This window comes from Melanostigma gelatinosum (genome assembly GCF_949748355.1).
Source record: "Melanostigma gelatinosum genome assembly, chromosome: 23".
In the NCBI taxonomy this organism is placed as follows: Eukaryota; Metazoa; Chordata; class Actinopteri; order Perciformes; family Zoarcidae; genus Melanostigma; species Melanostigma gelatinosum.
Genome location: NC_136656.1, coordinates 3,904,041 through 3,928,979, shown reverse-complemented (window position 1 = coordinate 3,928,979; position 24,939 = coordinate 3,904,041). Strand labels below are relative to the sequence as shown.

General features: G+C 47.2%; 1 protein-coding gene across 2 annotated transcripts; it reads left to right on the top strand.

Moving 5' to 3' along the window:
* The first annotated feature begins 25 nt into the window (after positions 1 to 25).
* znf219 (zinc finger protein 219) lies at positions 26 to 17,994 on the top strand. Of its 2 annotated transcripts, none has more exons than XM_079295570.1 (5): positions 26 to 149; positions 8,226 to 8,310; positions 8,540 to 10,895; positions 11,055 to 11,147; positions 13,028 to 17,994. In XM_079295570.1, the coding sequence occupies exons 3-5, from the start codon at positions 8,552 to 8,554 to the stop codon at positions 14,218 to 14,220; spliced, it is 3,630 nt and encodes a 1,209-aa protein (XP_079151696.1). In that variant the 5' UTR covers positions 26 to 149; positions 8,226 to 8,310; positions 8,540 to 8,551; the 3' UTR covers positions 14,221 to 17,994. The 2 variants fall into 2 exon arrangements, with proteins under 2 accessions (XP_079151696.1, XP_079151695.1); XM_079295569.1 differs by having other exon boundaries at positions 11,055 to 11,201.
* The last annotated feature ends 6,945 nt before the right edge of the window (positions 17,995 to 24,939 follow it).

Here is a 24,939-nt window from a genome sequence, read left to right as displayed (position 1 = left end):
TGACCAAACGGAGGGAGGAGGGAGGGGGAAACGGTGTATGCTTGTATACAACCCTGATTTCCATTTTTTTTCCCAACTCGTAATGTATTTAATTCAAGTGAAACGTAATCATGACGTGTCGTGTCATTAATCTCCTCGCCGCCTCTCCCGTAAGTACACTGAGTCTTTACTTTCAACATATATCCGATATCTTCCTTCATCTAGCGGGGATTTTATCCACCACTCTGTTGACATGTACACTTTTATGCGCGGTGGCACGGAACACCGGGGATGAAACATTTCCAAAAAATGTGTTGAATTTATTGCGACTGTTGTTGCCTCTCTCTCTCTCTTTTCTTCTTCTTCTTTCTCTCCCTCCACGAGCAACACACGCGATAATGGCCAATGTAGTTGTTGTGTTTTATTTGCAGTTTGGATGCGGAGGCTATGTGCGCGCGCGCGCGCGTGTGAGTGATTGGCATGAAGCATGTATGTACGCATGCATGCGAACCGCGCGCCCTCCGTCCGGGAACACTTTTACGTGTGTGTCATGTATGTAAGCCGGCAGTATGGTGCGCGCGCGGCCGAAATTGCATGTAGCACATCCGATATAAGCCAGTGCCATGACAATACACGTTTTTATTTAGAAATGCGCTGTTTTCTCGGCGTCATTCGGCGAACACTCGGTGCAACATTTGGAAGAAGTGGATTCGGCGAGTCAACGCGGAATTAAACGCGACTTTAAAATGGTTGCAAGAGCAGCAAAAGTCCCTCGGAGTGGTTCAGGATTCGATCCTTTAAATTCGCCGAACTTTAAAACCAAGTTCTGCTTTGGCGAGCACTTCTTTTAAATCCACGCGAGGGGAACCGGTTGTGAAATTCGGCAGCGTTATGACCTCTTCTCCTTTATCCCGTTTTAACCTCTCTGGAGGGAATAAAACAACGTTTGCCCCCCTTTAAAAAAAAAAAAGTAGGTTTTTACAAAAAACAAAAAAAGAGGCACAAGTTCCCGGTGCGTAACGGAGCGTTTCGATAAGCCGCAGACATATTGTCCAGGCGTAAAAGTGGATTTTTTTTTGTTGCATGCTAGCGAGTTGATTTGCAATCATTTTGTGGGGTGGATGCAATTAGCTCGGCTCATTCTTTTGTTGGACACGCACACATTAAGCATTGTGTAGTGCATTGTTTTCGAGATAAGCGCCGTCACTTTCATCTGGGATGTGCGCAAAAAAAAAACCCAAAACGCATCCTCGGGCCGCAACAGTGTTTTATAAACGTTATACTTTCTCCCCCCCCCCCCCCCTCCCTCCCTCCATACCTTTTTACTACGATGTTTACTACGACGCGTATACTTGTCCTAACATCACCTCCAGCGTCCACGAGCTCTGAAAGTAGCTTAGCAAGTGTGGCATGTAACCGTGTGCGTGCGTGTGTGTGCAAAACGCGTGTTGCCAGATTGTATTCTGGAAAGAGAAGTTACCACGTTTTCAGCCCCGGTTTAAAAAAACAACAACAACACAAAAACACGGAACAAAATGAGCGTATTTTCGGGACTGATGTCGGATTTGGGCGATTGGCAGAGCACTGGAGATGAAATCCATGATGGCACTTTCTCCCTCTCGTCCTCGCACACTCGTCTTTTCCCCTCCCTTAATCTTTTGTATCGAAAATTTAAGAACAAAATGGAGCAGGGGAGCGCGCGATAGATAGGCTGACATGACACTCACACGCGCCACCCCCCACTTCTCCAAACTACATCCCACTGTTTCGGATTTTTAATCGCATTTTTTTTTTGTTATTCTTGGAAGCGAGGTATGTGCGCGGGCACCATCTGCTCGCGGGGTTAATCTGTTTTTTTTTGTTAGTGTGTGTGTGTGTGGGGGGGGGGGGTGTTTATTAGCGCATTGTTTGTTGATGGTTATTTATTTCATTAATGTGCCTCTAATTGAGATGGCCGCGAGAGAGAAGAGGGGAAAGAGCGACTGAAAATGGTTGCACGTTATTGACGCACATCACAGGGGCGAGGAGGAAATTCCTCACGAGATAAGGCGCAGACGTGTCATCTGGGTTTGACCGAAGACACTCCTGTCGCCTTCTTATTCTACATCCAATGGAATATGTTTAGTGATCCCGAAATGGCCTATTTCTTTATTTCTTTCTTTTTTTTTTTAAATCCACCCTAAATGTCACACTTCTGAGAGCGTGTGCATCGTGGACGTAGGTTGACATTGCTGGCTCGTCCTACAAACAGGGATGTTGCTGAACTCTTTTTACATTTCATTTTTCCACATATTCTGTAAATCAAACACACCTTCACATTCTATCTGAACACATGTCTTGTGATTTGAAAGCAGATGATCTATGCATGAAATAATCAGTGCATTATTGTCGAAATTGCTGATTTTTATTTGCTCAGAGTCACTTTTTTTTTTTTTTTTTTTACTGAAATCTTATCCTCGTCCAGCCTTCTCCAGAAACTAATAAGACAAGCATCTCTGTGATATAAAAAAAAACTAAACCTGAGAAGAGTCACCTCTCCGGTGGGAAAGTATCCCTCCACAGGAACATCTACTGCGAGTACTCATCACGAACCCACTGTACTAACGAGCGTGAGACGCTGGCCCCCCCACCCGTGTTAGAAAGAGTCTGATGGTTCTGCCTCATTCAGACTTCTCTTTGCTTGTTGTGCTCAAGTAGTATCCTCCTCCTCCTCCTCCTCCTCCTCCTGCCCACCTTTGTACGTACTCTACTGTGCTTGAGGGGGGCACATACACCGCATCCAGGTGGCTCTTGGGTAAAGGGATTGTATGTGAGGGAGAAAGAGACGGAGAGACTAAGAGGGAGAGGAGTGTAGCACCAATCAAGGCCTCTGATTGATATAATTGGGTCATTACTGCGCTGCGGGAGAGGCACCTGCTTGCCCTCAGTTAGGAAGAAGCATTGTGACATTTCCAGACCGTTGAGAGTTCTGCTGCCTGCTCGGGATTAGGGTGTATTTAGAGCACTGGGGTCTTACTTAAATAGTACGTCACTTTGTGCCACTTGAGTTTTCTCAGACCGGTTCCAAACTTGATTTTTAACCAGAGAGATCGGACAGGTACGGCAAAGCGAGCTAAGCTAAGCTAAGCGGGTCACGGCATGGGTAGAAAGGGAGGGTGGGCCCACAGTGGTCCGATCATCAAGAGACGGCGAGCCTGAAGGTTAGTTAGAGAGGCGGAGCTCCCAACAGTGTCTGTTGGGAGCTCCCGACTTCCTTGTCGAAACTTTCCGAGCACGCCGCATGCGTGCTCGGAAAGAATCGACTCGTGTTAGCGTTTGGAATCGGTCTGTCTGAGAAACGATACACATATTCCACGAGGAGGTCACGGTGCCGGGTCAGCTCGGGGCTTGTGGGTAGTCTGCGCTTTGCTCGAGGGGCACTTGACAAAGAAAGGGGGCGGTTATAGCCGACGAGTTTCGCTACGCACATTTGTATTTTTGATTGAAAATGAAAAAACAACGTGTTGGCGTTTGCATGATTGCCCCCCCCCCCCCCTCTCAACCCCTGCAGGTGATCTTCAGTGTGCACAGATAAGCCTTTTAGAGAGAACACATTCAGTGATTTGCTTATGACATTTGCATGCTCCAAAGCCATTCTTCTTTTAAAGGCCTCGATCCTGTAATCCTGAAAGAGACGAGTCAGTCAGCACCCCCCCCCCCCCCCCACACACACACACACACATCGGTTTAGACGCAGCGCGGCCCGAATCGACTCGGAGTGGGAGCCACGCTTCTCTCCCCGAGACGCCGTCACGTTTTCCGACGTTCGGAAGTCGCTCGGGATGGGAGAGGAGACAGGTGGAGGGCAAGGTAGAGGAGGAGAAAAAGGAGGTGGTGGGGTTCAGGCAGGAGGAAACCCGAAGCAAAAGCAGTAGGACGCCGTTAAATTCACAGAAGTAGAGCAGGAGCCGCCACGGATCGAGCAAAAATATGAAAGAGCCAAGGGACAGATTGAGAGTCCAGGGGCCTGAATGTTTCCCATCAAAAAGATCAATATATCGCTATTTGAAGGACCACGGGCGCCTGCAGTTTGGTTTTGAAGCAGAAGTAAACCCTTCGACAGCAAATGGATACGCAAAAGAAAAAAAGTTTCAGTCCACGAGTGATATCGTTAAAGAGGCACGGGGGGGAGACCTTCTTCCCGATCACTGCTGGAGATGAGAGGAGAGGGGGGAGCGCACCAGCCAGACAGAGTTGGAGCAAAGCAGGGACTGAAGCGAGGGGGTTCAGGGAAAGGTGAAGTAAAGGAAATGAATACCGTCTGTGGGGAAGTTCGCCACGTGACCACCCGATAAAAACCGCAGGACCACATATGGCACTTTACCGCACAGGGAGCGGACTCCCCCTCGCTCCACCTCGCTCTGTCGCTCGGCCTCTCTCTCATACGCGCTTTTTATTTCATGTTCTTGTGGTCAAGTCTCTCAAAACACCCACTTATCCCCCCGAAGGACGCCTCAGCTCGCACACGCTTCATCACATGAGAGTTCAAGTAATCCAGCTGGAAGATGAGCTGTCACTTGTGAGGATTTCACTGAAGCGCACACACACACACACACACACACACACACCTGGACCTACGCAGCCTCCAGATACAGCGTTCACTTTACGCCCTCGGGCCCAGGCCGGAGACCTTGGAGGTGCCTATTTTTAGGGCTGTGGAGGAGGACGTGTGCAACACACACACACACACAGATAAGAAGACAAAAGCAGATGGTGCGTACCCTTTTTACTCTTCAGTGCCCCCCCTTCCTCCCTAAGGGGTCACAAAATTGAGATGATTAACAAGCTTGGAAAGAATAAAACGCATATTTATGATGCAGATATTGATGCCTCTCATCAGATCTTTTCTTTCTTTCTGGTGATATGCTGCAGCCCTCCATCACTTATGAAGACCATTAACATGAAACAACCTAAGCAGGGCAAATCACCCTCTAAAGAGCCCACAGACTTCATTATGCAAACTGTGACGAGTCGCTGCGAGTACGTTTCGCTGGGCTATAAAGGCAAACAAGCCAACAAGGAACAGGCAGTGGACTCCATCCACACGCCCTCTTAAAACACAGCACATGAGGCCATGCTGTTTAATGTAAAGCAGAGCAGATATCGTACTTCCTGCCCACACACACACACAGTTTAAAAACACCAAGTGAAAGGTGTTCACACCCTCGCATGCACAATTGTGGTGTGCGGCGTTCTGGCGTGTCCGAGCATGCACTAACTGCCTTCACGATAAAAGCTGTGCCAATGTACACAATGACATCAAAACCCCCCCCAAAATAAACTTGTCTGAACATATTGTGCTCCTACTCCCTCTGAAACTATTTATCGAGGCTGTGATGTATGACTCAGCAACCTCCCCCCCCCCCCCGATCTTATCCTTAACACCTTGTGACACGAGTGCAGGAGTAGTTATCGGCATTTCAACAACGCTGAGTTCACTTGGATGGGCTAAACATTGACCCCCGTCGTGAAAACTAATTTCCACTGAAGGTAATTCAGTACTTTACATCAGTTATCTCAGTGGCCACAAAGTTACTCTGCAATTACAGTAATGACACCATCATGGCGATGCTCAACACAACAAGGATATGCTTTTAAGCTGTCATTACCGTGTGAATTGCAATGCTGCACGTACACTGCATATTTCAGGGTCAGAGACGAAAAGAGCAGTTTAAATCCAGTTCCATTCTGTCTTTCTCCATACTTTATCTCACATCAACACTGACTGTATGGTGTTGGTGGATCACATTTCCACGATGATCGTTTCAGTAAAAAAAGCAACTTTAACACCAAAAAGGGCAGTTTTTTCCCCTTGCAAAAAAAAAACTGCCACACGCACGCATCGGCCCTTTGTACGTCAAAATGCGACAAACCCTGCACAATCAATTTGTGCGCAATCGCGTACAGAAGTGCTCAAATATGCAGATTGGGAAGGAATGGCATCCGCCGGTAATGTGGACTAATGTCCGCGGTGGGTTCCTACCATCGGAGGCTGGTTCTTCACGTGCTTTTCCTGGTTCATTAACACCCGGGTTTCATTCTGCTCCACCTGATTCCGATCCCATTTGTCGCCCCCAACCCCCCCCCCCCCCCTTTTCCCCCCTGCATCCATTGCTCCACCTTATCGCCTCCTCTCCATCTATCCAAATTGTCTTTATTGGCATGACAGGGGCCGGTGGTCGGCGACAGCCACCGTCACGGTGCGAACAAGGCATTGTGATGGTGATATTCATATGATAATGCCATCACTGCCGCAGATACGTTGAGAGGCTCGTTCCCCTTTCTGTGTCTCTCTCCGTCTGTCTGGATGTATATTTGTGTGTTCAAATGATTTAGTTAAATCTGTTGTTCTCTCTTCATGTTATGCCCCTCCACCACTCTTGATTTCTCTCCCCTTCTCTGCTCATGTCTGTCTCTTTACCCTGTTTTTCTTTCCCCCTTTCCCCTCAACAACCACGCTGGCAATCGCATGAAATCATTTTCATTCACATGGCTTCTGACAATGTTTTTTTTTCCCCTTCTTCTTCTGCTGCCCAGTTTGTAACAGCACTGTATGTGTCTCTCCATCTCTCTCTTTCTTTCCCTCTGTCTGCCTCCTTTCTCATTTTTTTGCTCTTCGCCATGTTGGCAGGGCCCAATCTACCAGCTGATATCAGCATTCCCTGGCACTCTGCCAACTGGCAACACAGCAGGAGAGAGAGAGAGGGAGAGAGAGAAAGAGAGAGAATGAAAGAAAGAAAATGAGTGAATAATGGACGGAGGGAGGGAGCGAGAGAATGAGAGGGGGATGGGAGGAGTGTGAATCGGGGAAAGAAAGACAGAGGGGAAAGAAAGACGGGGTGAGAAAGAACAATAATGGTGGATTAAGAAAAGGACTGTGTATGTTGTTGGGTGTGTGAGTGTGTGTTTGTGTGATTGATATGGTGTGATATCCCTGTGAGTCATAGCTGAGCTAAAATGTCAACTGGCTACATGAGAATCTCTTTGTCATCCAGGCTTAGTGACACGTACACACACACACACACACAGAAATCCAACTGATCATATAAACACATATGTGACCACACAATTATGGGCGACACACCTGCAAACACAGATGTTCCATTGTTTTCCCACAATGATTGATGACCTTTTGTTTTGTTGTGGGCGCCTCCGCTGCTTCTCAACTCCGCCAAATGATGGACGAAAACAGCCGACGTGCATAAATCCAGTCGAACTGATGCAAAGTGCTGCGCACTGGAAATATTTGGCTGTGCGAGCGTGCTCGCCAAAATGCTGGTGTTGTTCAATATGCTGTACATCACACTTTACATTTCAGCTGACTCTGTTATCCGGGCTGACGGCTGCAGTGCAAGTCAACACGATAAGCTGACATTTGTGCCTTACTTAAACAAGTCACCATGACTAAGCAGTGTATGGGTCATGGCACCACACCCAGGCTATAGATTTAACAAACATTGTGTTGTGATTTAAGTGTGTATACAGTCCTGATTTAAGCAGAAAGCTGCTACTGTATGAGTGCACAGGAAGGGTGTGTGGGGAAGTCAAAACATCGCGCGCCCATCCTGTTTGGGACAGTCCATGTCCTGTGGTGGTGCCCTTAACTCCTAAACACACACACACACACACACAGACAGATATCCAGAGAGATACACATCGATGCACATTCACACTCCGGCTAATCATCCCATATGTGCCGTCAGTATGCCGGAGAGCATTGTGAACAGTTGCAGGAGGCAGAACAGGTGCACACCTGTTCCACATTCAAGCGCACGCACACACCTACGCAAGCGCTGAAGAGTAGCTGAAGATGAAACGGAGATTTGCTTTGTGCTTCATGTTTACGTGCAGTAAAAGGCACGCAAAGCGGCGCTGTAATGAGACGTGCCTTTTCTTTCTCTGCTATTAGAATTTATATTGGAATACATTTGGAGAAGTCTCTGTGTAAATGTTGTCTTTTTTAATCTTATTTGACAAAAATCTGCTCCCTGCAGTTCATCGCTCAATATTTCAAAAAGCATTTACACCTACATCGACACTGATATTGCTAATTCAGTAAAATAAAGTCTTTAGTTTGATAATATCTTCGGTAATATACTAAACTGTATTTTTTTTAAACTGGAAGCAATTCAATTCAAGATTATATTGCAAATAACTCCTGTTTAAGTTTCTCATTCCTCATTTTTTTTGCTTGCTTTTGTCCCCAGAAAATTAAAGGAGAAGGCTGCCACAGAAGTGTGTCCCCCGTCAGCCGAGACACTAAAGAATGGCATAACATCACACACACTTCTGGTAATTCTCTACTGATCTCACACACACACACATGCAGACACGTGAAACTAATGGCATTTGATTATGTCTATTTCTTCGCCATTTCCCACATCTGGTCAGGGTCCTGTTACAGTTGAAGATAATTATGCACAACATGCAAATTTAACCTTTCCTCTTGCGTTTTAAAGTTGTAACTCTTAAGCCGTCAGTTCCACTCACTATCTGTCTCTCTCTTTATTTCTGTGTTTAGTACTGACAGAGCATGGATTCTCCGCCGGAGTGTGTGTCTCTTTCTTGTGAGCATCCCCAGTCTCCCCCAACACTGCCATCCCTGGACCACAGCCCCCAGGCGTCTTCTCCTCACACTCAGCTCTCTCTACCTGACAGCCCCGCTGTCCTGCCCATTCACAGCCCCGAACCTTCCCCTCAGAGCCCGGACACCACGCCTTATTTCCCCCTCTCTCCCTTCCCCCTCCTGGAGGCCAATAACAACAATCACCACGATGTTGATGAAGAAGATGACGAGGAAGGGCTGGATGGAGTTCCTCCGTCCCCGACCCCGGCAGTGGCTCTGTTCCCTTTAGGAGGGGGACAAGAAGCTGGATGCAGCCCTTGTTTGGACTCCTCTCCACCAGCGCCACTCCTCGGGTTTGGAGCCCTGGAGCTGGCCCTCTCATCAGGGCAGAGTGGAAACTGCAGCGATGAGCTAGACCTACAGCTGTTCCAGAAAGATACTGTTACCAGGGCAATACCTGGAGTGGGAGGGGCTTCACCAGGGCCCGCGCTCAGGTTCCCCTGTCATGTATGCGGAAAGAGATTCCGATTCCAAAGCATTTTGTCTCTTCATGCCCGAGCTCACAGTCTGGACCGAGACCGCCGAGCTTCAGCCCTATACCGGACTGGACTCCCTTCAGCACCCCTAAAGCAGCACCTCAAAATCCAGCAGAACCACAAAGACTTAGTCCAGAATCACCGGAGTCACCCAAACCAGCGTATACTGCCAGGGACACTCATCCAGCATCTTACAGAAGAAGAGGATGTTGACGGTGAGGTCAAAGGTCTTGATGACGGCCTACAGACAGACCAGAACCCAAACTTCTTACTGGATGACAGTACACCATTGACCCCTCCACTTACAGAGGATCCTGTATCTGTGACTCCTCCCTATTCTTCTACCATCGGGGAGGGTGTGTCGACTCCTATAGCGCCTACGTTTCGCTGCCATGCCTGCAAAGGAAAATTCCGCACGGCTTCGGAGTTGGCGCGCCATGTCCGCATTCTCCACAACCCGTACAAATGCACTCTTTGTCCCTTCTCTGCCAGCCAAGAAGAGAGCCTGGCATCTCACTTGCAAGAGTTCCACCCTTCCCCTGAGGTACCTGCTCTGCCACCGGCCTTCAATTCCAGGCTGGTCATTACAACCCCTGATACTCCTGTGCCCACCCCAACGCATACCCCAGCCCCAACCCCAGCCCCACCAAGTACCCCACAAGTGACAGCAGCAGCAGCTACAGCGGCTGCCTCCCCCACATTGCCAGCATTTCGCTGTGATATTTGTGGACAGCGGTTTACCCAATCTTGGTTCCTGAAGGGACACATGCGAAAGCACAAGGACTCCTTGGACCATAAGTGCCAGGTATGCGGCCGTGGCTTCAAAGAGCCTTGGTTCCTCAAAAACCACATGAAAGTACATCTCAACAAGCTTGGGCTGAAGGCCGGGCTGGGAACCCTTGGGGTACCAGGAGGTTCAGAGCAGCAAGGCAAAGGCTCTGCTAATAATCATTCTCTCAATGCTCTCTACTCAAGCCTCCTTCTGGCCCAGCAAAGAGGTGGTAGAGGTGGACAAGGAAGATCAGAAACTGGAGGCAGAATGGGGATGGGTTCAAGCAAATCAGCCATCCTCGGCTACCTCGGGTTACCCAGTGACGGCAGTGGGGCTAGCTGCATGGAGAGACTTCAAGCAGTGGCTCAGGTGGCAGAGATGGGAAATGGTGGTGGCTTTGGCAGCACAGGAGTAGGGGACCAAGGAAGAGGAGGGGGAGCAAATAGAGGAGGGGGCACAGGTGACACTACTGCATCAATTTCAGAAGGAGGTGACCAGGCCACTTGGTGGCAGCTGGTGGCTCGCAGCCTGGCAGTAGCTCAGCAGCAGCAGCAGCAGCAGCAGAGGCCCCAACAGCGAGGCCAGCAGCAAAGCCAGCGAGGCCAAGGTCGGAACTCCGTGATCACAGAGGCCGACCAGGTCAGGGCCTACCTCGGAGGTCTGGATCCAAGAGAAGAGTCTGGCGGAGCAGGAGGGCCATGGGAATGCCCAGACTGTGGAAAGCTTTTCCGCAGCCTGCAGCAGGTGGTGGTTCATGCTCGCGTTCACACTCAGAGGCCCCAGAAAGGAGGTGGCGGCGGCGGCGGCGGCGAAGAGGAAGGGAGCCGTAGAAGAGCGGGGCTTGGAAGAGGAGCCAGCGGTGAAGTGAGACAGGAATCTCAGCTCCACAGTGGCGAATCCCAACAAGCAGGAGAAGTGAGACAGGAATCAAAACTGCACGGTGGTGGATCACAACAAGCAGGGGCGGCTACAGGGTTTCACTCCGTCATCTCGAGCTTCAAAGGTACACTCACATGTGCTTTTTCTCTGTCTTGTCTTTTGGTTTGTTTGTTTGCTTCCATGTAAAGAGTGTTTTATTTTCATTCTGTTTTCTGTAGTAAACAGAAGCTCTCGTAGGGCCCTTCACACCCGCTGTTATCTTTACATTTTTCTCCACTTGCAGGAGAAAATGGCTTGACAGCAGTCTCCTCCATACCTTCAGTTCCCAACAGGGAGCGAGTGCGTGGTAGAGGGATAAAAGACTGCCCCTACTGTGGTAAAGCCTTCCGCTCTTCACACCATCTCAAAGTGCACCTGAGAGTTCACACAGGTGAGAAACTGCTGTGAGTTTAACAAACCACATTTACTTTTTTAGCCTTTATAAATCCCTGGAAAGGTTTCATTGAGCATCCTCGCTTCAGCAGCGCTACCTTTTTCTTTTTTACACACTCACCCCAGAGAGCTGGCCAGCGCTAATCATAGCCCTCTACTGCAGGCAACCGAGCAGCCCCCACTGGAGCAACTCCTGGTGCCTTGCTCAAGGGTATATTAACGGTAGTTTTTGAGGAAAAATCAAGCCACTCCAGGGATTAAATAAGGTTAAATCTTTGTAAAAAGCTCACTTCTCTCACCAAAGAAAGGAAGAAATGTATTTATTTAATCTATTTAAAAAAATAAATAAGACAATAAGACAAACCTTTTTTCCATTTGTTGATTTGAATTCCAATTTGTGCAAAATTGAAATGGTTTGGCACGGTTATTTTTTAGATTAACTATAAAAACATAAAATATATGCTCACAGATTTCTCCATAATAGCAATTTGGGCTTTAATCTTTCTGAGATGCACATTCTCTGACCTTGTCTTTGAAGCAAGTGAATCTGTAATTACATCGAATCATTTCTAAATAATTCTGACTCGAGAACAGACACACAGGGCTATCCAACACACTCCAACAGGTTTTTCCAAGACTTCAAACAAAAACAAAATGAAAAGAACTCCTATTGAATTTTTGGTGACTTTAATGAAAATTGGGAACTCTCACAGCACTCACTCACGCTCTTAATTAATTATCCATATCCATAAGACTTTATCAGCATGAGTCATTGCCATTTTTTCTTATTATTTGCTTTCTTCGCTTGATGTATTTGATCAAAATTAAGACCCGTCTTCCAGTTTCTGAGATGCCACCAATCCCCAGCAACTGGGAACTGGAGCACATCCAAGTCTTTCCAGCAAGACGATGCCCAAAAATGCATTCAATCAAATCTATTTAATATTGCCATTATGAATAATTGTCTATAGCTGACAGGACCCATCACATCACAGCTGTATTATTCATGATAGCATACAGCTCTTTTCATCATGCACTGTTGCTTCTCTGTGCCATCAAGTGATTACCACATGGTCAGTCATTTAAGTGAAGGCATCGAATTGTAATAACACTCTCTTGATGCTATTTCTCCAAGAGACTCCTGTGACATGTTTTTTGGTCCAGCAACAAAATCTAATTGTTCATACTTTTGCATGTGCATCTGCAGTCATCAATAGAGCCGTTTTCTTTGTGTGTGTTCCTTTTTTTTTCATGTGAATAAGATAATTTATGCTTTTCATACGCAATGCATTTCCTGCTGTTGATCTGTCTCCAGCATGATGCCCCCTCCTCTTTATCTCTCCCAGCAGTGTCGTTTTCAATCAGTGATGAAATACTGCCATCTCCCTTTTAAGATGCATAATTACATCTCCCACTCACCCACTGTTTAAATGGAAGATGCCAGTTATTTTGCAAGTTACTGCTGACAATTTCTAATAAATGCTCTCGTGTTGGATTTTCTTTGACTTTTCAGACAGCTAATGTCTGCTATTCATTCACTATGATGTGAAAAAGTATACATTATTTAAATTAGCAGGCTCTTCAAGCTTGCCTGTCATGTGTGTTATACACACTGTATATATTTATATATAATTACATTATTATTAAATATTGTTTTTACAAAGAATAGTTAGCACTAATATAAAGTGGATGTGATTTGTTGTAAATGAGCTAAAACATGCAAAATCAGTGGTCTCTTTTAGCCTCTCCTAGGTTAGCTGCTACTTTAGTTAATACTCCAATACTGTTTCCCCAATCTTGTTTTGTTCATCTCATTTTCTTTAGGCGAGAGACCCTACAAATGTCCCCACTGTGACTATGCGGGTACCCAGTCGGGCTCGCTGAAGTACCACCTCCAGCGGCATCACAGGGAGCAACGCAACGCCTTGTCAGCCTCCTCCAATTCCTCCTCCAGTGGTCTCAGCCCCACCATCAACAGTCTGACCTCTGGAACCTCTGGGCTGGCCAAGCAGCGCCGATCCCAGCCAAACCACTGCCCTCCCAACCGAGGCCCAACCGACGACCCCACCTCTCGGCCCAGCCAGCAGTCCTGGCTCCTGGGGCTTCCAGACCAGCGGGAGCACCGGAAGGCCTTGGCCGCTCTAAGGGATGTCGACTTGGAGACCCAGTACAGGTATCTGTCTGGGGTGATGGGGGCCCTTTACCAAGGTGGAATGGAAGGAGGCTGGATCAGGGAGTCTCCCCCACCCAAGGCCCCTAAAGTGTCCCGTCGCAAGCCCCTTACTACTAGCCGAATGGTTCAACCACTGAGTGACAAGGAAGGGCCTGCGCCTTCAACTCAAGAAGGGGGTTTCGAACCCCTGGATCTGTCTCGCCGCCCCTCACCTGGCCTTGGAGGCATGGAGGAGGATGGAGGCATGAGCTTAGGGGAGGGAGGAGGTGTCGGCGGTGGGGATGGCGTAGGGGATATTTCAATGGGGGTCAAACTGAGCCAGTGTTTGTTCTGCCCTTTTCGTACGTCCTCAGCAGAGCTGATGGCCATGCACCTCCAGGTCAACCACACCAGTAAGTCCAGGCGCAAAAGAGCCCCTTCTACCATCTTGGATGGCGACGGAGCCCCAAAGGCCACCAAGCCCCGGACGGATCATTCTGATCTCGACTCTCTGACAATATGGAGGCATGTGACCGAGGCAGAGTCCCAGGCACCCCTGGGGGAATGGTCCTCAACGCAGGCCAAGACCATGAATGGGCTCTCTGAGGATACACAGGACCATCTGGACGACATCCTCGGCCACCCAGACGTGGCCTCAGTGTCCAAGAATGTCAGAGACGGTCTGGCACTCAAGGGAAAGATGGAGGGGGATGAGGAGGATCAAGAGGAGGAATTGGAAGAGAATTTGGAGAACAGCAGCCTGGAGGATTCAGAGGACCAGGATCTGAGGATGTCCCTCGCTCTTTCACCGGCCCTGAGCTCCAACCACATGGTAGGAGAGGAGGAAAGAGTCTTTACAGATTAAAAGGCTTTGTTTGGGATGACACCATTCAAACTGGAGGGTTGGGTTCAATGTTTTCAACTACATTCGACACAGAATTGAAGAAACGGACAAAGGATTCTTGACTCCTGAGGTTTTGAAAAGAGCAAGAGAAACATCACAGCTTTTATTTTCCTTACGACATTATTCGTCTTGTTCGGTTCCGACAGTATGGTCATCCACAAAGTAAGCTTCCTGAGCAAAAGAGCAAATATGCATCTTTTCAGGATTTTGTAGGCCACTTTTTCCTCTTTTTTTTGCAAGTGATCTACGTGATGAATCTGTACGATCTAAGGCATCATTCCACACGCATCTATTTCACACCAATAACGGACTGTTTATTCCAGACTACTATACTGACGAGGTTGAAGCCAGCTGCGAAGAGATACTCTCCTGACAGACCACCGAACGGTTTGAAACCTCAAACTTCAAGTTCCTCCTCCGCCCACACAAATGTGGAGGAAAGTTAAGTGTGAAAGAGTTTCAAGCTGTGAACCTCAGCTGAGCTTCTTGGTATTAATTTAAGGCATGACGTAACTGTTGCAGGCCGCGTGCTTTCCCTCGACTATATATCACTGCCTTGTTTGTCTGAAAAGTGTTTCTACACGATTGTCCTCAAGAAAAACAGAAAGAAACTTGTAACATTTTTATTTTTTTTCAGTTAGTGCCTGTTCATGTGCATTGTCGAGAGAGTCTCTGGTGCTCCTGCGCATCGAGGCTCTGATAGGTCATTCATTTTATCTGAATATACAGTTTAACACAATTTAAGTACAGTATATTTGTTCAAAGTGGTTCTAGGGTGTTGTGAATAGTTAAGTTGTAAAAGAAATGCTACATTGTAGCGTGTTGTACTTGACACAGGCGGCAGACGTTTGTGGCTCAGCTTGAAAAGAAAACAAAAAAAAAGTCGGGCGATATAGATAATGCAGTGAAAGAGGTCAAAGGCTGAGCGATACGAAAGGGGTCAAAGTTTAAAAATTCAGTGTTTACAATGGCGGCGAATGTGGGTTTGGGGGTTGCAACGTAGACGCGTGGAAAAGAACAAAACTCAGAGCGGGAGACTGTTCCGAGGGCCCCCCCCCCCCCCCCCCCCACCGGACACAATCAACTGACACACCCTTTTTAAAGACACAGAGACTCTGCGACTGTGTCGGAAAAAGGAACGATACAAGGTAGAGAAGGAAAAAGAAAGCCGTACCTCTGCCAAAACAGGACTAAATCTGAGAAACGGACTGTACTCCTGGGGGGGGTATTGCGTCTTTTAGATGAGTAGATCTCCTCTCTCCTTTTTTAATAAGAGAAGAAAAGACAATGGTAGGCGTAATTATTAAAAACACTAACAAAATGCATAGACATCCCAGTAGAATATGTGTAGCTTTTGTAAAGACGAGAAGAAGAAAAAAAAAAAGCAGACTTTTGTTTATTTTCATTTCAAGATGCTTACAGAAAAAGGTTATCAATATAGGTAATATTGATTATAATGTTTGTGAGCTAAGACTAGTTGGAATGTCTATACAGAGCACTGTGCAAGGTTTCAGTTCCCAAAGTAGTTGTTTTTGTTTTCGACTTTTATCGATAGACCAAACGTTTTTTCAATGGAAGTTGTCACTTTCTGTTGTCGTTTTTTGAATGTGTAAACGCTGTGGCTTGGATCGATTTACCCCATCGATGAGCCAAATCCGTCAATCAGTTGATCAGCGCCTCGGATATCCAACCACTGAACTTGGTTGTTAAAGAAAGTTCACCTTTGTGTAAACGTCAACTGCTACAAATGAAAACAATCACTCATGAATATCATGACGTCTTGTGTTTTGAAAAGAGAAAACCATGAACGCGGGGGGGCAGTGATTCCCCCCCTCACGCTGGTGAACAACCACTATTTATCTACTTTCTGATGGGGTATCCTACGATTGCAGCCACACCTTAATGTGCATTAATGTGTTTTGAGTTCCTTCTTTAGAGCACCTTATGAGTTCTGTAGTGATAAGTCCCTTAGTGGTGTCTCCTTAACAACTACTGTCAATGCCATCGTGCCTTCTGTTTCAAGCACTTCCTGGTGTATTTTGTAAAACTCACCAAAAGCACTTAGCCGATATCACACTCGTTCTTGCTCTCCGTCTGTCCTCACTCCCCCCCGTCCTTTCTCCTCCTCTTCCCCTCTTATCACCTCCGCTCATTTCCCTCAATCTTTTATCTCTCTCTCTCTCTCTCTCTCTGCTGTTTCGGGCCCGTTCGGCCTTAAACCAGGCCACTCGGCCTTATTACGAGCTGGCATGGCTAGACTCTTGAAAGAATGGACTACCTAACCTTTAGACAAGTACAAATCATTGTAGATGTAGGGTTAGACTACTTCTGGTCTTAACACTAACCCTTTGTAAACCAAAGCCCAAGTCTAAGTCGAATGAAAATGATATTTAATCTCTTAAAAAGGTGCCAAAACATGTCCCAGGTGACACTAAAGTAATGTTCAACTTGAGAAAATGAAATGATACTTTTTTTAACCCATCCTTCCTCCTTTTCTCTCTCTCTCTCGCTTGCTCTTCCTCCATGTTGCTCTCTCTCGTCCGTAAACTGTCTATCTCTATAGCACCACTTGAAGGTGACGTGTACTATCTGGTATTGAGGCCTTTATTAGATCTTTATTTCAGTTTGTGTGGTGTTTGTTCAATGCCGTTGAGATGGAAAAATGCTCTTCTTATGATGATAATTATTATTGTTTTGGCATTATGGTAAAAAACAACAAAAAAAAGACAAAACAAAAAAAACAAACAAGAGAAATGTGTTGTTGAATGTTGTACAGATAGCACTAGAGCTGTTGTGTTTTTTTTGTTTTTTTTAAAGAGAGCACAAACCCCAGCGATGGTTCCTTCTACTCCTCCCACCGGCAGACGGGAATAAAACAGCCTGCCAATCAATCCACATGTCTAATGACAAAACACTCTCCTCGGTGATGACAGAGTTTCAAAACCAACCGTTTTGTGTCCAAGTAGCGTTCTCCTCTGGAGATTAAATTTTCCCAAATGTCTTCCACAGAAAGAAACGAATCCTCTCGAGTTGATATTTTTACTCTTTTGAAGGAATCGTTTGATTTCAGAGAACTTGACTGTTTTACGAAGACAGCACGTGGGTGCCTTTACTGCGTCCATAAGTATGTTTAATGGTAAGTTCAGCCCATTCCTTTGTCTCATCTGTGTGGGGTCAGTGAAAACTGGTGGAATGCATCTTTCTCTCTGCAGATAAAGTAGTTCCAAAAGGTGCATTTCCCCGTTTTTTAAGAAGACTTCCATTCACTGAGCAAAGCAAGGGCTGAGCTCGCTTTTCAAACCACAGTCAAAGTTCACAAAAAGACACAAAACAAAAAAAGTTTGGTTGGAAAAATGGCGAAACGACCCTTTTGCATTTGCACTTCACTTCCAACCGAATACAAAGCGGCTCCCTTGTGATTTTTTTCAAACACGTGTGAAAGATGCACCTTATCTCCTGATTGTGAATCAGATATCTTTTAGCCAAAAGCGTGACGATTTAGCGGCTACCACATCGGCTGACGCGGCACATTCACGCAGCCGATCGGTCGCGTTGACCCGACGGTTCATCGTGAAGTGACCTTTGCGAGGTGAGGGGGCTCACGCCGGGTTTGGGCTCTTGTGTAGTTGACTGCCATTGCAGTGAGGGAAAACTGATCTAACATAGTAGTGACTAATATGACTTTGTGGACAGATTAAAAAAAATAAAAAATAAAATAAAACACATTAGAAATAAATAAACACAAACAAAATAACCAAGACTCTCTTTTTCCTGTCTTCCTACACCCGATGCCATTTCTCTATTATTATGAGTACATAAAACTCCCAGATGTCTGATAGTCTGTATATCTATGTGTTGTTTGTAGAACTTCGAGAGAAGGAAGTCCTCTCGTGGCTTTGAGTAGATTTGCAGATATTTTGAGGGACACCACATTCCTCCCCCTCCCACTTTGTTTCCACTCTGAGCTTATACAAGTGTTTCAAATGTGTTAGAAATGGTGAGTTTAGGCCCCTCGAGAATATAATTCATCACACGTGTTGTCTGGACATTGTGGCTGCATGCACTGCTAGAAAATTCTGTACAGCAGAAATATGTTCCCGCCTCCACTCAATCATCTTGTGACTCTTTGTAGAACGGTCGTTTAGATCTTTTTTTCCACGGGATGTATCAACAGTTTGCAGGTTGACAATAACTTCAGAGAAAGCATATTGTGCAGAGACGCGGTTCTTCCAGACTGCAGCACAAATGCTGTCATCTATAAGAACCTCTGCAGGTCTGTGAGCGTCTTCAGGCCTCAACTAATGAATCGTTTCCTTATTATCTGTATCTGGAGAGAGTTTACTGTCAGCCTCCAGATCCCCAACCAGGAGAGTTTGGGATTTCAGCACGTGGTGATTGTGTGACGCAACAGCGCCCTCTAGTGGACACTGGTTGTACTGCATGACAGGGTTGAAACGACCAGGTCTGGGTTTTAGCGCCACTATTGTTTTTATATATGATGATTTTAATGTAAAGTGTCTTTGAGTGTCATGAAAAGCGCTATATCAATAAAATGTATTATTATTATTATTATTATTATTAATAAGATGTAGGCACGTGAAGTAAACAATAGCGCTATTAATTGCGTAAATTTAATTTGAGTTTGTCCAGCCCACGTAAAGTAATGCGGTCCAAACCTGAGTGAAAAGCTCGCACAAAAGCGGATGCAACAGTTTTCTTTCAAAATAAAATGAAAAAACAGGGTTTTTTTTAGAATGAAATCAATGAAGAGATGTTAGAATATGTACTTAACAGTGCAAACTGAATCAAACATATTTTGAAAGTAGCGAAAGGAAGTCGTACATTCCTTTGGTGGGCTTTATAAAACTGGGACGGAGCAGATTAAATCACCAGTATAATAGCGAAACATCAGCTCGGGTGCAAAAGGTTTAACAAAAAAAAAAAGGTGCAAAATCCACCTGAAAGGAAGTGTCCCTTTGTGAAACTGCATCTCTTATTGAGAGCGTGCCGGACCATTACGATTTAAACAGGAAATACATTATATATATATATTATATAAAACACCAATTAACACTATTCCACAGAAGGCAGAGTCTTATGATGCATCTATTAGCCTACATCCCTGTACTAGGGCAAGAGGCTGCTCCCTGGTGACTGGAGAGACTTGAGTGGGCGAGACAGAGAGAGAGAGAGGGGGGGGGGGGCAGAGAGAGAGAGAGAGAGAGAGAGAGAGAGCGAGAGAGAGGGGGGAGAGAGAGAGAGAGAGAGAGAGAGAGAGGGGGGGGGCAGAGAGAGAGAGAGAGAGTGTTGCCCATAAACCGCACCGTTACAGGCACTAAAGCTTCCGTTTCCATCGTCTCTACCGAAAAGAGGAGCTGAGCATCACTTCACTCTCGGAGCGTCCGCAGGCAACACACTGCTCTTCTGTCCGGTTTATTTCCCCCCCCCCCCCCCCCCCGCGCAGCACTCTTCCTCTCGCACGCTCGGCTTCAGTTTGAGAACACAGAGAGAAGCAGAAGGAGAAGAAGACCGAAGAAGTCCACTTCTGCTGCAGAACTCCCCATCCGCGCGCGAGGTTTCCAAGATGAGCGAGGTGAGTGAGTGCGCGCGTGTTAAAAGCATGAATTATGAATTTTTCTCTTTTTTTTACCAATCGGTGCAGTCTACAAGTGAGTTATTTAGCGCGCTGCTGCTGCGGCCAGTCAGCGCTTTTCTCATCATGTATTTCTCTCCATCACATCTGGATGATAAACCCATGTGTCAACATCATGCACCTGTATGGTTACCCATCACTACAGCAAGCACGCGCAACTCAACCTTTGTTTGTTTCTTATTTGCGTTGATAATCTCACCGCTCATTCATCATCATCATCATCATCATCATCACCCCCCCAGAACTCGCAACCCAAGGTGCGGTTTAAGAACACAATGTTTTAGCGCAGCGCTCCGCTCTTCATTGGCTTTGGTCCCAAGCCTGACAGAATCACCGCAATGAGAGGCGAGCAGCAGTGACACCGGCTCACATCGCCAGCCGGCTCTTTAAACATCTGGTGGAGCGCGAGGGTTTCCCCAAAGTAGGGTCCGGGGACCTACGGCGGGGCCCCTGGAGAGGGTGGGGGTTCCAAGAAGGTCCACATGTTGGGATTTGAATGATTTGATCACGTGTACACTCGGTAGGATAAAGATGATGTGTTGACATGTACTCCTCTTGCATGAGGGAGGAAGACCAGCCACTGTGCAGCATTCTGTGATGGGGAAATAAGACCCTCTCTGCAGAGTGTAAAAAAAAGGGGAAGCTTACTCCACAGGGGGGATCATGCTGTATATAAAGTACTTTGGGAAGGAGCCATGCAGTGGTTCCGCAGGAAACAAACGAGCTGCATATGCATGGCTGCTGTTCATGCATAATAAAGTAGCTTTTCTGCCACGGGGCTCGATGCTGCAGGCTCAGGGCTAATGAAGGAAGGCTGTGTGGCCATTTATTTAAAGTAGGCTCGATAGCCGTGTTGATGTGCACCTCACTGACTGCTGATGATGTTGATATGTTGCTGCAGAAATGAAAATATGTCCAAACTAAAATGTGTGTTTTGCTACGGCTTAAGTCTGGCTTTGCAGGAGCCATGTGGTTCAGTCTGTTGAGGGTCTCGGTCAGCGCTTCACTCCTGCTGGGATGGATTCATAATCCAGGTTTAACCTGTATGGTGACCCCAGTAGAAGCTCTCCGTCGGTACAGACAGGTTTGGAGCATCATCGTGGTGTTTCCTTTCACTTAGATCAGCTTACCTAACCTGCTAACTCCCGGCGCAGCATCGGCCTCTCGATCGATCGATCCCACGTCGACAAATATAAGGTGACGGAGGTCCCAGCGGAGTGACTATTCTCACTTCCCAGTCACAGAAGTAGAGCATGGCTCCGATGGGACCGCTTCATTTCCGTGCGTGTGCCGGATTTCTTTTCTACGCGCTCCTCGTACATTCAGCGGGGCAGATGGGAAGCGTCAGCGCTCTTTCCGACACGTCACAGATGGTGCCACTGCTGCACACGGGAGGCTTGAAATGTAAACACGGAACGATGGACAGTTCAGCAGACAGACGGAACGTCTGCTGGTCACTTCTGCAGCTCGCCGATGGCTACAAATCACTGCGTCTCGGAGGCCCGCGCTCTGAAAATGTGCCGAGCGGAAGCAGAGAGTGATGGGTTGACACGCTGCTGACATGCTTTTAAGAAGAAGTGCATTCACTGGTGGAAGTTCTACCATTTGGAGGAGCTTGATGGTTAAATCAAAAAACAAGTTTTACGGTCGTCGATTGCTTAACGTCTGGTATATTTCCCCCCAGAGTAAAAGCCAGCATTTTTAAAAGCAAGATTAACCCCCTCGGCCTTTTCCATCCATGTTTTGACCTGAAACATTACATCTCATGCCTCTAACTCCTAACGCGCGCCATTTGGACGGATGCGAGTTGAACCCGTGACCTCGTGCATTAGACTGCAGCCGCGCTACAATCCCAGCGGACGAGGCGCTGAGTGCAGCGCTAAATCGGCCTTTCTTGTTTTTCATTTCAATCTTAAACCTACTCCCCCTCCCCGACACTGTATCACACATATATGTGCAAATGTACACAACGTAGACACGTCTACAGAGACACAAATGCACACTTTGAGTCCGCGCGGAGAGCAAACAGGGCGCGAGCGACTCGTCCACGAGGACTCGTCGCGCTTAAGTGTTTAACGATCAACGACATCGTTTAATAAGTTATTACGACGAGGACGTCCCGCGCTAGATTATCTCAACACGCGCTTCCTCTTGTTTTTAATTTGCGGAAGAAGATGGTGAGCGCGTGTGTCACTACTCTACACACACACACACACACACGCACACACACGCACGCACACACACACACACACACACACGCACACACACACACGGTCTCATTGAAGTAATGGCGATGAGCTATCGCGCTGCACCTTCCCCCTGCTTTGACAAACTGTCTCCTCCAGCTGAAATCTTGTCACCCACTGCCTCATTTCCTCCTCTTTCTTTTCACGAGCTTCTATTCATCTCCCCCCCCCCCCCCCTTTGCTTTTTCTTCTCCCTTCCTCCAGCTAAAGCCTTGACTGTATTCTCCTTAGCGACAGCGAGCGAGGACTCATTCAGGGTATTAACACTTGCATGCGCACATCCGGGAGCCAACATCTGCACAGCGTGAGGCGCAGAAGAAGTCAACGGAGGGGGGGGCACTTCATTTGTAGGAATATGAATTGCGGTATGGAATGAAATGAGTTTGGGGGCTCTTATGCAATCCGTGTTCTGCAGCGGTTCCACTTTTTGACAGACGTTTAGTACTTAAAAAAATGAGGCACGGCGGTCCGAAAGGTGCCCTCGTGCACGACAGAGCGCACACAAAGTAAGAGAGAGGTGGCGTTCTCATTATGCTGGTAATTATCACTTAGCAGGCTCACCCCTCACAGAACGCCGCCCTGTTGAGCTGGCAGGGGATAATTACCGGAGGCCCGACGCGGCTCGGAGGCCAATCTGAAGCCGGGGAAGTAAAACTGAGGGAGCGCCAATCCTCGTTTCTCTTTGTCAACCTGTCTCTCTCCATCTGTCAGTCCCTTCTCCTCCTCTTCCTCCTCCGCATCCCCCCCCCCCCCACCCCCACCCTGTCCGCCCCTCCAACTGAGACTGTACAGCATCTGGCGTGTGCGGAAATCACTGGCTTTCCCCTTACTCCTCCATGGAGGTATAATCCTTTTATTTCTGTCTATAAATACATTTCTGCTGAGCTTTTAGAGGCTTTCTGCTGCCTCTTTCTCCCCCCCCCCCCCCCACCCCCTAACAGCAAGTGCAGCACTAAGCCCCGTGCGTGCGCCTTGGCTTAAGAAATGTACTGTATGTGTTTTCAAGAAGACACTGTTGAGGTTTGAGCGGAGACGGGGAAGGAGTTGTTCTATGAACAGGAAATATGTGCTACCTCGAGGTTGCCGCACCTGCTTTTTAATCCACCGTTTTCTTTTCTTCTATCCCACCATCGCCCCTATTTTCCCCTCCTTTGCTCTCCTACCCAATCACCTGCTTCCATTTTCTTTTCTTTTTCGCCAGGAGTTCGCAAAGCAAACGTCTTCAAAGCGCTCGTTCCGTCTCACGTAACAGTCCGAACACCGAGAGATATTTGATTTACAATCACACAGAACAGGTTAAAGCAAATCCTCACGTTTGAGAAGCTGGAACCAACATTTGTACGAGTAGTGGCGTCGGTCGGTCCACCATGAATCGTGATCCCCAGAGGATGATTCATCGTGACTTCAATGATCCACTTCATTTTCATCGAGCGCCATTGACAGGTCAACGGTTTTTTTATCCAATGAAATGAAACGTCTACGAGATACATTGGCACCAATCTGTTTTACGGACATTCATGTTTCCCAGAGGATGAACCCCTGACTTTTCTTCTAGCACCACCATGAGGCTGACATTTGTAGCTTTAGTCCAAGTCTATAGATTTGTGGACGCACCACAAATTCTAAGTCCCCCCCCCCCACCCCCACACACACACACACCACCAGCCATTATCTAAAACGACTTATATAAAGCCATTAACTGGCATTGTGCTATTTCAGTGGGCAGGTACAGTGTGTTTCAGCATGGGGAGATCGTGGCGGCTCGAGATCGGAGGCTGAGGGGAGCCGAGCTGCAGAATTTCACAGATGGAGGCGGAAATGAAAGTGGTCACAAAGTCAAAGGATACACGATGGACGTGCAAACGTGACGATTAAATGCATCAAAACCAAGGCTTGTATACATTTTTGCAATCCTTTTTGTGAGCCTGACCTCATGTTGTTCATGTTCACATCCTACTCGGAGGCACCCCTGCTCAGCGCCGACGCACATCTGTGTCCTCAGAGGAGGACGGCGGGGGGGCGGGATGTACGGCGTCGCTGAGAGGGAGACAACACCTGAGTGGGTGTCAAAATTGAAGGGTAGAGCGCAGAAGAGGACAGAAGAGGAGAATGAAAAGAGCACGAGTATGCCCAGGCAACAAAACCTGGGAAACTCTAAGGTGGTTAAAAATAGAAAGAAAAAAAAGCCCCCCGGCATGGCATACGTTATGTAAGAGAGGAGGAAGAAAGAGGCAGGGATGCAAGAGATGGAATGTTGGAGACAAAGAAACCCCCGGATAAAGCCAGTTTCCCCTTCATCGAGATACAAATAACCTCCCACGAATGATGCATCCTCCCTCTGGACCAAGCGGTAATGAATCTACGTCGCCTTATTCCGACACCGTCATTATTGCGCCCCCCCCAGGGCTAGTTAGCACTTTTGTGGTACCCATTTCTCTTTTGGGCCGCTTTCCCCAAGCCAACGTTTTAATTTCATCATTACTGACTGAAATGTTGTGCTCTCATGCATGGGACTCCCGTAATCTCTTTATTGTCCCGTTGGTGTTGCACACGAGTCTAGTTGGCGCCTTCATCGTGGAGGCATTCCTCTTCGACATTAAAAACTCCATTATGATTGACTTAAAGTAATGTTGGGCCAATTAGTCAACCGGCTGGCTTTGCACTTAAACTCTCCGTGAATTTCCCTTTTTTTGAAAGGAAACGTCAGCTAGAGAGGATGAAACCGTTGGACATATTTTCCGGGCGACACGCTGTCAATTTCCATAGTGCGCTGCCGACTGG